General features: G+C 43.9%; 1 protein-coding gene across 1 annotated transcript in view; it reads left to right on the top strand.

Annotated features, from left to right (window-relative positions):
* Positions 1-10,165: 10,165 nt before the first annotated feature.
* psd3l (pleckstrin and Sec7 domain containing 3, like) overlaps positions 10,166-14,831 on the top strand; it is a 410,104-nt gene continuing 405,438 nt past the window's right edge. Inside the window, exon 1 of the mRNA XM_086007314.1 lies at positions 10,166-11,023. Within this exon, the coding sequence (XP_085863440.1) occupies positions 10,208-11,023 (816 nt within the window). The 5' untranslated portion in view covers positions 10,166-10,207. The remainder of the gene's footprint in view (positions 11,024-14,831) is intronic.

The raw sequence follows: 14,831 nt of genomic DNA, 5'->3' as shown, positions 1-14,831 counted from the left end.
CTGAAGTGGGTGCACGAACAGAGAGACTGGGGGTATGTGTGCACAAATCATTGAAGGTGGCAGGGCACATTGAGAAGCAGTTAAAAAGGCTTACAGGATCCTGGGCTTTATGAATAGAGGTATAGAGTACAAAAGTGTGGAAATTATGATGAACCTGTATGAAACACTGGTTCGGCCCCAACTGGAGTACTGTGTCCAATTCTGGGCACCGCACTTTAGGAAGGATATGAAGGCCTTAGAGAGGATGCAGAAAAGATTTACGAGAATTATTCCAGGAATGAGGAACTTCAGTTATGTAGAAAGACTGGAGAAGCTGGGGTTGTTCTCCTTGGAGCAGAGAAGGTTGAGAGGAGATTTGATAGAGGTGCTCAAAATCATAAGGGGTCTGGATGGAGTAGATAGAGGGAAACTGTTCCCATTGACAGAAGGGTGGAGAACCAGAGGACACAGATTTAATGTGATTGGCAAAAGAACAAAAGGCGACGTAAGAAAAAACTTTTTTACGCAGCGAGTGGTTAAGATCTGGAATGCACTGCCTGAAAGGGTGGTGGAAGCAAATTCAATCACGGCTTTCAAAAGGGAGTTGGAGAAATATCTGAAGGAAAGAAATTTGCAGGGCTACAGGGAAAGGGCGGGGGAATGGGACTAGCTGAAGTGCTTTTTTAGAGACTGGCACGGGCTCGACGGGCTGAATGGCTGCTTTCCATGCTATAACCATTCTATGGTTCTATGATGTCAGAATAAGAAACACTTTCGTGAAAATTCCCACCAGACAGAGCACCCATTTCACAGAGTAAGTCTGTACATATGGGTTAGATAAAGTAGGCTGGGAGGAGGCTCGTGTGGAGCATAAACACTGGCATAGACCAGAAGGGCTGAATGGCCTGTTTCTGTGCTGTACATTCTCTGTAATTCGATGTCGTTTGTTTCTGAAGGAATCAAATGTAACTTTTTTTCATTAACAACAACTTGTTGTTCAACTTTTTCTTGCTTGGAATGTGAACCCAATCAGAGCCTAGACACTTTCCAGCACTTTGGCCTAATCTAGGATTTGTGGTAATTCAGTACCACAAAACTGTAGAGGTTTACAGCAGAGAAGAAGGCCATTCGGCCCATCGTGTCTGTGGCAGCTCTTTACTAGAAGAATCCAAAAATAATTCCATTGCCCACTCTCCTCATAACCGTGCATCTTCCTCTGCCTCAAATATTTATCTAATTTTCCCTTATAAGTTGTAATGCTCTCTGCTTCAATCACTCCTTGTGACAAAGGGCAAAGCATTCCGTGCTCTGTGGAAAGAAAGTTCTTCTAACCTCTCTCCTCACTTACTAGGTAACAATTTGAAATTGATGACCCCCTTGTCATTGACACCCCAACCAGAGGAAATAGTCTTTCCCAACCCCTTCGCAGGGGTACACTTCGAGGACGAGTTTTGTGAACCGGCGACTCTTCCGGGGACATTGTTTATCCAACGATACAGTACCTCATCCGGGGACTGTCCCTGGAAAACGGGGATGTATGGTCACCCTATTTTAGCTGCAGACTAAAGCTCCCTCTACTCCATCCCAACATTGTGCCTCAGGCCAACCTCAGACAAACATCCGCTACTGTATCTTCTGCTTTCCATTACTTTCATGCCAAATTAAGGGTACTTTTGTGCTGTGCCCACCAGGAGTGGATTCCAACTGCTCGAACTGACCCCATGTATGATCCTTTCAGCCTATAACAGAGATTTTCCTACACTTCGGCTGGTCCCAGAGACAAGTGTCTAACCCACTTCTAGATGCACTTTTTCTAATCTGCCGATACTTGTGGAGAGTGTCTCCTATTGGTAGTTTTAGTTGTTGTAATATTAAACATATCTCTGTTCTTAGAAAAGCAGTGAGTTGGTTCTCTTGCAGGCACAATCATACTGAGAACAACTACTCCTATGATGCATTTTGGATAACCCATGTACACTTATATTAATGAAGGCACTGAAGTATGTAACTCATTAATTGCAAAAACATGTGTGACCTGAAGTTTTGCAAAACAATTTTTGAAAAATCACTTAATTTCTTTAATTTGCAGTCACTCCCCTTTTGTCCTGAAGGCACTGACTCCTTGTTGGGGTTCAGTTCCACAGTTGCCAGTTTCCCTCCGATACCTTGCCCTAGTGGCCATTATTCAGGGGAAATAGGGATGAGTTTGAGGTGCTGAGTCTCTGTGCCTATTAGGTGCTTATCACCACATCGATCCCACATTCTGCACACTAAGGGAGGAATCTACATATAGATTGGGCTAACCAAATTAGTAACAATACTGTGGAGGAGGAATTCCTAGAGTGTATACGGGATGGTTTCCTGGACCAATATGTCGAGGAACCAACTAGAGATCAGGCCATCTTAGACTGGGTATTATGTAATGAGAAAGGATTCATTAGCAATGTTGTTGTGCGAGGCCCCTTGGGGAAGAGCGATCATAATATGATAGAATTCTTCATTAAGATTGAGAGTGAAGTAGTTGACTCCGAGATTAGGGTCCTGAATTTAAATAAAGGAAACTACGATGGTATGAGGCACAAGTTGGCTAGGATGGATTGGGGAACGTTACTTAAAGGGTTAACGGTGGATAGGCAATGGCAAACATTTAAAGATCGCTTGGATGAACTACAGAATTTGTTCATCCCTGTTTGGCATAAAAATAAAACAAAAAAGGTGACTGAACCGTGGCTAACAAGGGAAATTAGGGATAGCATAAGATCCGAGGAGAGGACATATAAATTGGCCAGAAAATGCAGCAAACCTGAGGATTGGGAGCAGTTTAGGATTCAGCAAAGGAGGACAAAGGGATTAATTAAGAGGGGGAAAATAGAATATGAGAGTAAGCTTGCAAGGAACATAAAAACTGACTGTAAAAGCTTCTATAGATATGTGAAGAGAAAAAGATTGGTGAAGTCAAGCGTAGGTCCCTTGCAGTCAGAATCAGGGGAATTTATAATGGGGAACAAAGAAATGGCAGACCAATTAAATACATACTTTGGTTCTGTCTTCACAAAGGAGGACACAAATAACCTCCCAGAAATGTCGGGGAACATAGGGTCTAATGAGAGGGAGGAATTGAATGAAATCAGTATTTGCAGGAAATGGTGTTAGGGAAATTGATGGGATTGAAGGTCGATAAATCCCCAGGGCCTGATAATCTACATCCTAGGGTACTTAAGGAAGTGCCCCTAGAAATAATAGATGCATTGCTGGTCATCTTCCAAAATTCTGTAGACTCTGGAATAGTTCCCATGGATTGGAGGGTAGCTAATGTAAGCCCACTATTTAAAAAAGGTGGTAGAGAGAAAATGGGGAATTATAGACCGGTAAGCCTGACATCGGTAGTGGGGAAAATGCTAGAGTCCATTATAAAAGATATAATAGCAGAGCACTTGGAAAACAGTGACAGGATCGAACCAGGTCAACATGGATTTACAAAAGTTAAATCATGCTTGACTAATATACTGAAATTTTTAAGGATGTAACTGGTAGAATAGATGAGGGAGAACCAGTGGATGTGGGGTATTTGGACTTTCAGAAGGCTTTCAATAAGGTCCCGCATAAGAGATTGGTGTGCAAAGTTAAAGCACATGGGATTGGAGGTAAGGTATTGATTTGGATAGAGAACTGGTTGGCAGACAGGAAGCAAAGAGTTGGAATAAACGGGTCTTTTTCTGAGTGGCAGACAGTGACTAGTGGGGTACCGCAGGGATTGGTGCTAGGACCCCAACTATTCACAATATATATTAATGATCTAGACGAGGGAACTAGATGTAATATCTCCAAGTTTGCAGATGACACAAAGCTGGGTGGGCATGTGTGCTGTGAGGAGGATGCAGAGAAACTTCAGTATGATTTGAACAGGTTGGGTGATTGGGCAGATGCATGGCAGATGCAGTATAATGTGGATAAATGCGAGGTTATCCACTTTGGTGGCAAAAACAGGAAGACAGATTATTATCTGAACTGCAATAGATTGGGAAAAGCAGAAGTGCAACGAGACCTGGGTGTCCTCGTGCACCAGTTGCTGAAGGTAAGCACGCAGGTGCAGCAGGCGGTTAAGAAGGCAAATGGTATGCTGGCCTTCGTAGCGAGAGGATTCGAGTACAGGAGCAAGGATGTCTTGCTGCAGTTGTATAGGGCCTTGGTGAGACCACACCTTGAGTATTGTGTGCAGTTTTGGTTGCCTTATCTGAGGAAGGATGTTCTTGCCATGGAGAGAGTGCAGCGAAGATTCACCAGACTGATACCTGGGATGGCAGGAATGACGTATGAAGAGAGATTGGGGCGATTAGGCTTATATTCGCTAGAGTTTAGAAGAATGAGAAGGGATCCCATTGAAACTTATAAAATTCTAACAGGACTAGACAGACTAGATGCAGAAAGGATGTTCCCGATGGCGGGGGAGTCCAGAACCAGGGGTCACAGTTTAAGGATAAGGGGTAAGCCATTTAGGACTGAGATGAGGAGGAGTTTCTTCACCCAGAGAGTGGTGAACCTGTGGAATTCTTTACCACACAAAGCAGTTGAGGCCAAGTTATTAAATATATTCAAGAAGGTGTTATATATATTTCTTAAGGCTAAAGGGATCAAGGGATATGGGGAGAAGGCAGGGACAGGGTACTGAGTTTGGATGATCAGCCATAATCTCATTGAATGGCGAAGCAAGCTCGAGGGGCTGAATGGCCTACTCCTGCTCCTATCTTCTATGTTTCTATGTTTCTTCTGTAATGGCCCAAACCTAATGGCAAATTCATGACATTCACAAGAACTGTCTGAAGCAAAAGCAGTTAGTCTCCATTTTCCTCAGGAATACACCAGTTCTTTAAACAACTGTGAGCTTTGACAAGCTCCTAGCTCCCAGACGTGCTGTAATGTCTTAGGTATAGTGATCCACTTTTCCGAACCAGTGGTCTGGCTGTACACAGGAACTAGGAATGTTTGATAGAATTTATCAACGTTCCACTTTGAGATCTTTTATATCCTTTTAAGGACATTGGCACAACCGAATACGGATATAGATTCTGTGGTAAATGTTTAGTGAAATACATACAGCCATTTGGAAATGTTTTGAACAGGAGTATCAGATGTATAAATCGAAGAATGCAACTAATGGGGTTAAATTATGAAGACAGGTTGCATAGACTAGGCTTCTATTCCCTTAAATTTAGAAGATTAAGGGGTAACCTAATTGAGGCGTTTAAGATAATTAAAGGATTTGATAGGATAGGAGAGAAATTATTCCCTCTGGTGGGGGAATCCAGAACAGGGGGGAATAACCTTAAAATTAGAATTAGGCAGTTCAGGGGGTGATGTCAGGAAGCACTTCAAATATATTAGTAACATCGGGACAGGAGTCGGCCATTCAGCCCCTCGAGCTTGTTCCACCACTCATTGAGATCGTGGCTGATCTGTATCTTAACTCCATTTACTTCTTCACACAACGGGTAGTGGAAATCTGAAACTTTCTCCCCACCAAAAAGCTGTTGCGGCTGAGGGTCAATTGAAAATTTCAAAACTGAGAGCGATAGATTTTTGTTAGGCCAGGGTTACGGAGTCAAGCCGGGTAAATGGAGTTAAGATACAGATCAGCCACGATCTCATTAAGTGGTGGAACAAGCTCGAGGGGCTGAATGGCCGACTCCTGTTCCTATGTTACTAATATATTTGCTGTACCGACCTAAGTTTGGCACAGTTAACTTTGTGAAACTGACTGAGCACCGGCGTGGTATGGGGCAGCTTCCAGTTATTATGTCAATTGCAGTAATCTACGATGGGTGGAAGCCCCTGCTCAGCTGACTGGGAATGCCAGAAGACCAAAATCACGCTCAGACTTCTCTCGCTGTTCCCACGAACTTTCTCAAAATCTACATGGGCTGCCCTCACGGGAGATTTAGTGCTACAGAGAGAAGAGAAGGAACCACAATGGGAAAAGAAATGGAGGCGGGAGAGATACCGCGGAGAGAGAAAAGTGAAAGGAGAGTCAAGCACAGAGAAACAGAGAAACACAGTGACAGGGCGATAAAGGAGTAAACAGCAACAGCAATGACTTGCATTTATGTAGTGCCTTTAACGTAGTAAAACGTCCGAAGATACTTCACAGGAGCATAATCAGACAAACATTGACACTAAAGCAAAGAAAGAGATATTAGGATGGCTGACGAAACGCTTTGTAGGTTTTAAGGAGCGTCTTAAAGGAGGAGAGAGAAGTAGAGAGGCTGAGGGAAAGAATTCCAGAGCTTAAATTAAAGGGAGAGGGAAATTTGGGACAACATTTTTCTTGTGACTTAAGATTTTGAGCTGGTTGCCACAAATCCTGCATATTCTACTTAAAGAATGATGGGGCTATTCCCCTCTGCAGCCAGGGCTTAAATCCAGCTGATAGTCACCATCTGAAGTGTTGCTTCGGTGCAGCAATGGTGTGTTTAATTACTTTGGTGAATGCCAGCACCTCATTGTACCTGGGTTCAGCTGGTGTCCCTGGCTACTGGAGAGGTGTCCTGAGCCATGACTGCTGATTGCCCAGGAGCCACCTTTTTGGAGGTTAAATATCAGTAGGGCATGGACATGAAATGAAAGCATTGTAACAGCTGCCGAGAAAGTCAGCATGGACTTGCATCATGCAATGCTGATAGATGCAAATGAGCTGAACATTTGGACTGGAATCTTTCCTTTCCAATTCATGTAGGTCGTGACATTGTACAGGTGAGTACGTAGGACCATATGGTTGCAATGTGTCAGCTGTAGCTCAGGGGTAGCACTCTTGCCTCTGTGTCAGAATGTACCGAAGGAGCACTGCACTGTCCGAGTTGCCATCTTTTGGATGGGACGTTAAACCGAGACCACGTCTGCCCTCTCAAGTGGATGTAAAAGATCCCACAGCACTATTTCGAAGAAGTGTCCTGGCCAACATTTATCCCTCAACCAACACCTAAAACAACAGATGATCCAGTCATTTATCTCATTGCTGTTTGCGGGGGCTTGCTGTGCGGAAATTGGCTGCCGCACTCCCTACATTACAACAGCAACTTCACTTCAAAAAATAATTAATTGGCTGTAAAGTGCTTTGGGATGTCCTGAGGCAGTGAAAGGCGCTGAATATATGCAAGTCTTTCTTTCTATGTATATTCCCCTGGAATTTTGCAAATCCTGCCAATCGCACAGCTGTTGGCCATGAGGCAAGAGATTAAATTGCTTGCTTGAGTAAACAAGGCATCAGGTACCTGTTTTTCCAACTATGAGCAGTTGCTTGGCTTTTGTTGCTGATGTCTCCAGAGTTGGCTGGAATAAACCCAAAGCATAAAGCGGCCAGGTGTGACCTTGATGGCCATGGGCAGTGCCGTGCCCGTGGAGGAGTTTGGCTGCAAGTCAGCCTGGAGCAGGTGGTACAACCCTCGGGCAGTACCTGATTCGATGCTGCTCTCATACAGAACCTGACTGTAGCTGGTCCCGCTCGTACGCAGAACCCAAACCCTGAGCCTGCTCTCGGAGCCTATCCGACTCTGTCCTGCTGGATCTGACCCAGACCAATTCTGCTTTCAGGCAGCACCCGAGCCAATCCTGCTCTCACACAGAATGAGATCTGCCCCAACCCACTTTCAGACATGACCCCACTCTGAGACAGTACCTGACATCCCCAATCTCAGACATACCACCCTGATTTAACTTCACTCTCAGACAGTACCCACCTTGATCTAACCCCACTCTCAGACACTACCTGATCTGACCCTATTCTTAGACACTACAACAACAACAACTTGTATTTATATAGTGCCTTTAATGTAGTAAAACGCTCCAAGGTGCTTCACAGGAGTGTTATAAGACAAAAAAATTGACACCGAGCCACATAAGGAGTAATTAGGGCAGATGACCAAAAGCTTGGTCAAAGAGGTAAGTTTTGAGGAACGTCTTAAAGGAGGAAAGAGAGGCGGAGAGGTTTAGGGGGGGAATTCCAGAGCATAGGGCCTAGGCAACAGAAGGCATGGCCTGATCTGACCCTATTCTCAGACACTACCCTGACCAAAACCCAATGGGGATCCTTCTTCTTACTCTTCTTAGGCAGTCCCTCGGAACCGAGGATGACTTGCTTCCACATTAAAAATGAGTTCTCAGGTGACTGATGAGTCCAATGCGGGACCTACAGTCTCTGTCACAGGTGGGGCAGACGGTGGTTGAAGGGGCTTGGATTGACGTGCGCTCCTTGCGCTGCCTGCGCTTGGCTTCCGCTTGCTCCCGGCGAAGAGACTCGAGGTGTTCGGCACCTTCCCGAATGCTTCTCCTCCACTTTGTGCGGTCTTGGGCCAGGGATTCCCAGGTGTCGATGGGGATGTTGCACTTTTTCAAGGAGGCTTTGAGGGTGTCCTTGAAGCGTTTCCTCTGCCCACCTGGGGCTCTCTTGCCGTGCCGGAGCTCCGAGTAGTGCGCTTGTTTTGGGAGTCTCGTATCGGGCATGCGGATAATGTGACCCGTCCATCGGAGCTGATCGAGCGTGGTCAAAGCCTATTCTCAGACACTACCCTGACCATAACCCAGTGGGGATTAGGGAACAGGTTATGGGCCCTTCTAGAGGATGATGTTTATTTTTTTTTAAGTTTCTCAGGGAAATTATTCATAATCACCAAAACAATCTCTTTATTTATTCTATAATCAAATGAAACTATCTATAAAACTGCGCTTTAGAAACATTGACTTTTAATGATAACTAATGTGTAAATTGAACTGCTTTGAATTAATTGCTTTGGCTTGGAGCTGTGCCTCTTTTCATTATGGTCAACCACCAGTACGATTCTATCCCCATCACAGAACATATTGACTCTGGGACTCACTCAGATCCCAAGTTAACAGAGGTTCGATTGTACCAAAAGTCATAAATTTTGGCAGGGTGTCCCTAAACACTCTTTGTCTGGAGGCTGCTTTCTACAAACAGTCTTGTAAGTAATCAGTAAATATTATTCGTCAGCCTCCTCCGCATGCCAGTTTGTCCCTGGAGATTGGTTTACGGCTGGTCTGCTCTGACCAAAGTGTAGGCGAGTTTTCAATGAATGCCAGATGCAGCCAGGCCTGATGTACTGTGTGTGTGTGTGTGCTCTGTATGTAGCAGTCCAGTGTTCCATGTTTAGGCTGCAGACCCCGCACACACGAGAGACACCTTGACCTGCGAAGTAAGTAAATAAACTCTGCAAGTTATATAAAACAGTGTGCAGTGAAAGTTGGACACTGGCCGCAGTAGGACTCTTGTTTTGTGGGAGTGGGGTCAGTTTTTTTTTAATATGGCGCATTTGTACCATTTGCATTGAAAGTGCTTAACTCCGTGGCCAGGTCAGTTGTAAGAAGACTTGCTCAGAAAAAGAAACAAGGGCCATATGTAATACAGCACAGGCGTAAACATCAGGATGACGAAATTACTGATGCTAATTCCTTCGTGCGTCTGTTCAGCGAATTCATCACAACGAAATCAACACAGTGACTTCTAAACTGATTTTGTACCAAATGTACTGGTCACTCACCGGTAACCTCGCGGAGGGATTGGAAATAGCAATGTGGCTGCAGCCCAGTGGGCGACGGTGTGTCAATTAAAAGGGATTTCTCGCCAGCTCTGCGCTTTTAACAACTTGCATACTGATTGCAACAGAAACCGTTTGTCTCCAGCAAATTTCGACAAGTAGCAAAGGCAGGTTGTGGTCAAATCCAACTGTTGATTCGGCGAATTGGAAAGGTTGAATTTGATGGGTTGCAGCAGGTTTAAAGTGCGCACTTCTGAGTAACTTCTGTTGCTTTAACATGGCATTGAAGCCGCCGAAACAGAGGAAAGTTGCATCCCGGTTTGTGGAGCTGTATTCCCCATGGTTAATGTTGCTGTTGTCTGGCTGATGAATGCTTAATGCTCTGAATGTTTCAGTATGCTACAGTTCTTCAGAGTAATTTCAAATGCTGAGGAACAAACATGTGATTGCAATTGTAATTTTTTTTGCATAGGGTTTTGAGCATCACTCTCTATTCAATTGGGCTTGTATTTTCTTTAATAAGTTTAAATGTACAGGTCTGTACGTTCTATTTAATTTTTTTTAAGTTTAAATGTACAGGTCTATACGTTCTAAATCATTACCTTTTGGCATTTTTTGCTCCCTTTTTTTTGTTCTAGGAAGACCTCCCTTCAACTGACTGTGGATAATAATATGAACAGGAAATGGCTGAGAAACAACAGGTCAAGACTTCCTTCCTCTATGTTCGGCTGCAATCCCCAACCAAGCCAGCTGGTCAAGCTGAATCAAGTTGCTCAAACAGCAACCAGCGGGAAGTCGCTTCGATTCTCACCAGAAATGGACTAGCTCCTGTAATTGACATCGGAGGCGTGGCTGCCGGCTGCCATGGCAACCGCAAACAGTTCTGCGGTGGGTTGTGTAATAATGGCCAACATGAGCGAGGAAGTGCCCGCTGGTCAACTGCCCAATCCCATGGGTCGTGTCTGGGCAGCAACATCAGCACCAACGATGGACGCAAGATTCCTTCAAGGGGGAGCTTGCCTCCTCCCACACTCGAACTCTCAGCCAGTTACCCTGGCTGCAAGAGTATACACTTCCTGGATTTGGTGACGTCCAACGCAAGACCTCAGCCTGGAGCTTTGAGCCAACAAGAAAGTGCAGGCTCAGAGGAAACTGTGAAACCCCGGCGGCAGCCACAATCTGCAGTGTCTCCGTCCAGAGCAGCCACAGACTGTTCCTCAACAGCCGCTTCCTGGAATCCGCCCACACAACATGCGTCCAGCTCCAGAAAGGACGGGGTCAGATGGAAAGTCGAAGTAAGCAAGCCCAATGCTGTGGAGGCACCCATCTTCTGCAAACCTCCCCATTCAGGGAATCAAACATTTACTTCTGGAGTTGTGGACTGGTCACCAAAACCAGCTGGCATACCTCAGGAGAACAGGGCACGCCACTCTACAACCCCTTCCCCCACCTTCTCTGGGACAACCAGCTCTCCAACAAGTCCAAATACACTACAGAAGGTAAGGCTGTAGGAATATACCATACTCTGGTGATCAAGACCCTCTGTGAATTACAGGATTTCTGCAAATTTGTCTAAATATGTTTTATTCAATAGTGTTCCAATGGCACTGGAAGCATGAGATGTAGATGTTTAGCAGTTAACAATGGTTATTCTGTTGACGTTCAATCTACATATGCAAGTTAATTTACAACCTTGAATTATGTAGAGTACATTGCAGCGAGATCCCTTAAATACTGCTGGAATATTGTTCAGATGTAATTTGCAGCTGTTGGGTTCGATGCAGTGAATGCTAGGTAAGATTTTACAGGAACAGTGTGATGATATTCATTTAATTGAACAGACTATGGGGTTCCAATAACAAAAAACGCAGCCCCGATTTTAACCTAATTCACCCCGCGGGAATGGGGCGGCTTTGGGTCGGATTTCCGTTGAACACCCCGTTCAATTGGAGTGTAAAATCGGGGGTGGGGGGGGGGCACCCGATCCATATCCTCCCCGTTCCCGCCAGGTGGACTAGGTTAACATCCGAGCTACACTGCATCAATTGCCCAGTGATGTGAGGAATGGTGTCAGGGGATCAGTGCTTGTAGTTTAGTTTACGTAGATATTGCTAATTGTATGGAAAAGGCCAGGGATTGCTATCCGGGATATAGACAGATTCAGTTGTGGGGAACTACTGTGAATTTGCCAGTCGATCTTTGCAAGACCCTCGTACACTTGAAAAAATTGAGCCTTGTTGAATCCGGCATAACTGAGTTTTTAATGACGTACTAAGTCATAACTACTGCTGAACAACCTCTCTGGCCCTGAAAAACTAATTTTATATTGGTGGAATGTCATTTTCTCCATTCCATGATAAAAATTCCATAGATTTTTAAAATAAATAAAAAAATTAAGTTTGTTTATGATATTTTAGCTTCTACTTTAATCCCATGTGTATGCCTCAATCTTTATTTCATTTTCTGTAAAATTACTAAAAAGTGAATGATAAAACCTGCTATTTACTTCCTGGTTTACCATCTGTGAGAAACTTTCAGTGTGATTGGCTGCTTAGCCTGCTTGATGATATCACTGTTCCATCACCAAGTGTGAATATGTGGGATTCCTTGGCCTGTGTATCCAGTGCACTAATACAGGGCTCAATAAATCGGGTTAATGCGCCAGAAGGGATGTGTTTCTGCTAGGCTGTTTCGTGCAAGAAAATCTTGCACGTTTAATCTTGGCGCATTATTGTTACCTTTCCCCTATACGGCAAAAAGGGCCAATCTCATTTCTGCTTGTTCTGTGTGTTTTATGGCGATGGGGACAGACAGACTGAACTGTCTAAGCAGAAGAGAGAACTGTTCAAAAGTGCAATAGAATTATCCGTGCTAAAATAAACTCTATAGGAAGGTATGATTTTTATTTTGAAGTTTACTAAGGGTTCCTCGAAATCTGCTGCACTCAGTGTATCCTGAATTGTAGTGTTTATATCAGCATGTACAACAAATCATGTTTTTTTTAAAGGCTGCAAAGAACATTGAGTGTTTAAAGAGTTAAATTCAATGTATTTTTGTACTTATTTCACTGCCAGTATTATGGTTTGGGACTGGAATCTGCTGAACTCACCTACATTTCAACAATAAATAACTTCTAGAGGGAAATGTACATTTCAACTTCTGACAAGAAAACAGAAAGAAGCTATTAAATGGGGTCTAAAGTATGACTACAATATATTACATATATATGAGAGCTTAGTGGGACAAGGAGATTAAAATAATCTAGGTTCATTAGTTCATGGGTTTTGGAAGAGGATGTGAATATTTTAAGGTACTTCTCTGCAGTTCTGTCACTCCGCTGCAGAGCAGTGAAGTCAACGGACATAAAAATGGGAAGAGATGTAAAACAGCCTGCCGACTCGCTATTGTCCGCTTTACACCATCGCGCAAAGTCAATGGCCCAGATTTTGCGGTCGGCACCGACGTGACGGCGCTCATCGCTGACCTCAAAGAAAGCTGCCCACAAACTTTTAGCGGGCTCTGTGTTGTCTAGCTCACCTTTTCCAATGTGACTTTCTGTCTGGTGCCATCTATAGGGGATCAACAACACTGATATCATCAAGCAGGCTAAGCAGCCAATCACACTGAAAATTTCGCACAGATGGTAAACCAGGAAGTAAAAAGCAGGTTTTATCATTCACTTTTTAGTAATTTTACAGAAAATGAAATAAAGATTGAGACATACACATGGGATTAAGGTAGAAGCTAAAATATCATAAACAAACTTAATTTAAAAAAAAATTATTTAAAAAATCTATGGAATTTTTATCATGGAATGGAGAAAATGACATTCCACCAATATAAAATTAGTTTTTCAGGGCCAGAGAGGTTGTTCAGCTGTAGTTATGACTTAGTACGTCATTAAAAACTCAGTTACGCCGCATTCAATAAGGCTTAATTTTTTCAAGGGTTTTTACAGCGAGAATACTCTCCACTTGCTTGGATGAGTGCAGCTCCAACAACACTCAAGAAGCTCGACACCATCCAGGACAAGGCAATCCGTTTGATTGGCACCCCATCCACCACCTTAAACATTCACTCGCTGCACCACCGGCGCACTGTAGCTGCAGTGTGTACCATCTACAAGATGCATTGCAGCAACTCGCCAAGGCTTCTTTGGCAGCACCTCCCAAACCTGTGACCTCTACCACCTAGAAGGACAAGGGCAGCAGGCGCATGGGAACACCACCACCTCCAAGTTCCCCTCCAAGTCCCACACCATCCTGACTTGGAAATATATCGCCGTTCCTTCATCATCACTGGGTCAAAATCACTTACAGCACTGTGGGAGTACCTTCACCAGAAGGACTGCAGCGGTTCAAGAAGGCGGCTCACCACCACCTTCTCAAGGGCAATTAGGGATGGGCAATAAATGCTGGCCTTGCCAGCGACGCCCACATCCCAGGAATGAATATATAAAAAATAGTGGTAAAAAATGTAAGTTCACGTCAATTCACTGATTTCTAATTGATTTCCATCTGCGAGGACTGCAACAGTGCACCCTAGGAGGAGCAGGGTAGCACTGACAGAAACTTCTGGATTTCTGCATTTAACTGTGCATGTGCGGACTCCAGAAGCTGCTGTCAGTTTTACAGAGTAATGATGGAGAACGCTGAACGTTTTGCTGTCATTACAACCACAAATTCCAAATTACAATGTCTTCACCTGCTAACTAAACAGGCCAGAGATCAAACCTGATCTGTCTGCTTCACTCCTGCAACGGGTGCTGTATTTTCCAGCTGATCCGTTGGAAGTGTTTTCCGTTCATTCTGTAGGCGGGAGCTCGTACTAAGAGCTAGGAATGTACGTCGCAAGTGGAACTCCTGTTCATCACATTTTGGATAGCAAGTTCCTGGAAGATGCAATCTGTTCCTCTAAAGAAGGAAGCTCTGTGAAATTATCAAACTGAATAAGCTGCACTGGAAAGACAGATGAGAGGTTTACTGAAAACACTGAGTATTTCTACATTAAAAAATAAAGTAAAATGTTGATACCAACAGAGGAGCATAGTTTTCCTGAAGTTATTTGGATACTTTAGTCTAGAAATTACTCTTGGAGATAGTGGTGGACAAATGCTTAATGCATTCAGATGACCTTCCTCTATTTGCTATTTTAAAGGAGTTACTAACTCATATATTTAAAATAGCGAATAGAGGAACGTCCTACCAAGGTGTTGAGCAATTGTCCCCTAATATTGCCAACGTTGATGTCTAGCCTTTTATCTGCAGTTTTATCATACTACACTTTTTAAAGGTGTCCACTGTCTCC

This window comes from Somniosus microcephalus, chromosome 2 (assembly GCF_052327205.1).
Source record: "Somniosus microcephalus isolate GS21.2 chromosome 2, FLI_Smic_1.0, whole genome shotgun sequence".
NCBI lineage: Eukaryota > Metazoa > Chordata > Chondrichthyes > Squaliformes > Somniosidae > Somniosus > Somniosus microcephalus.
This window is presented reverse-complemented; position numbering and strand designations above follow the sequence as displayed.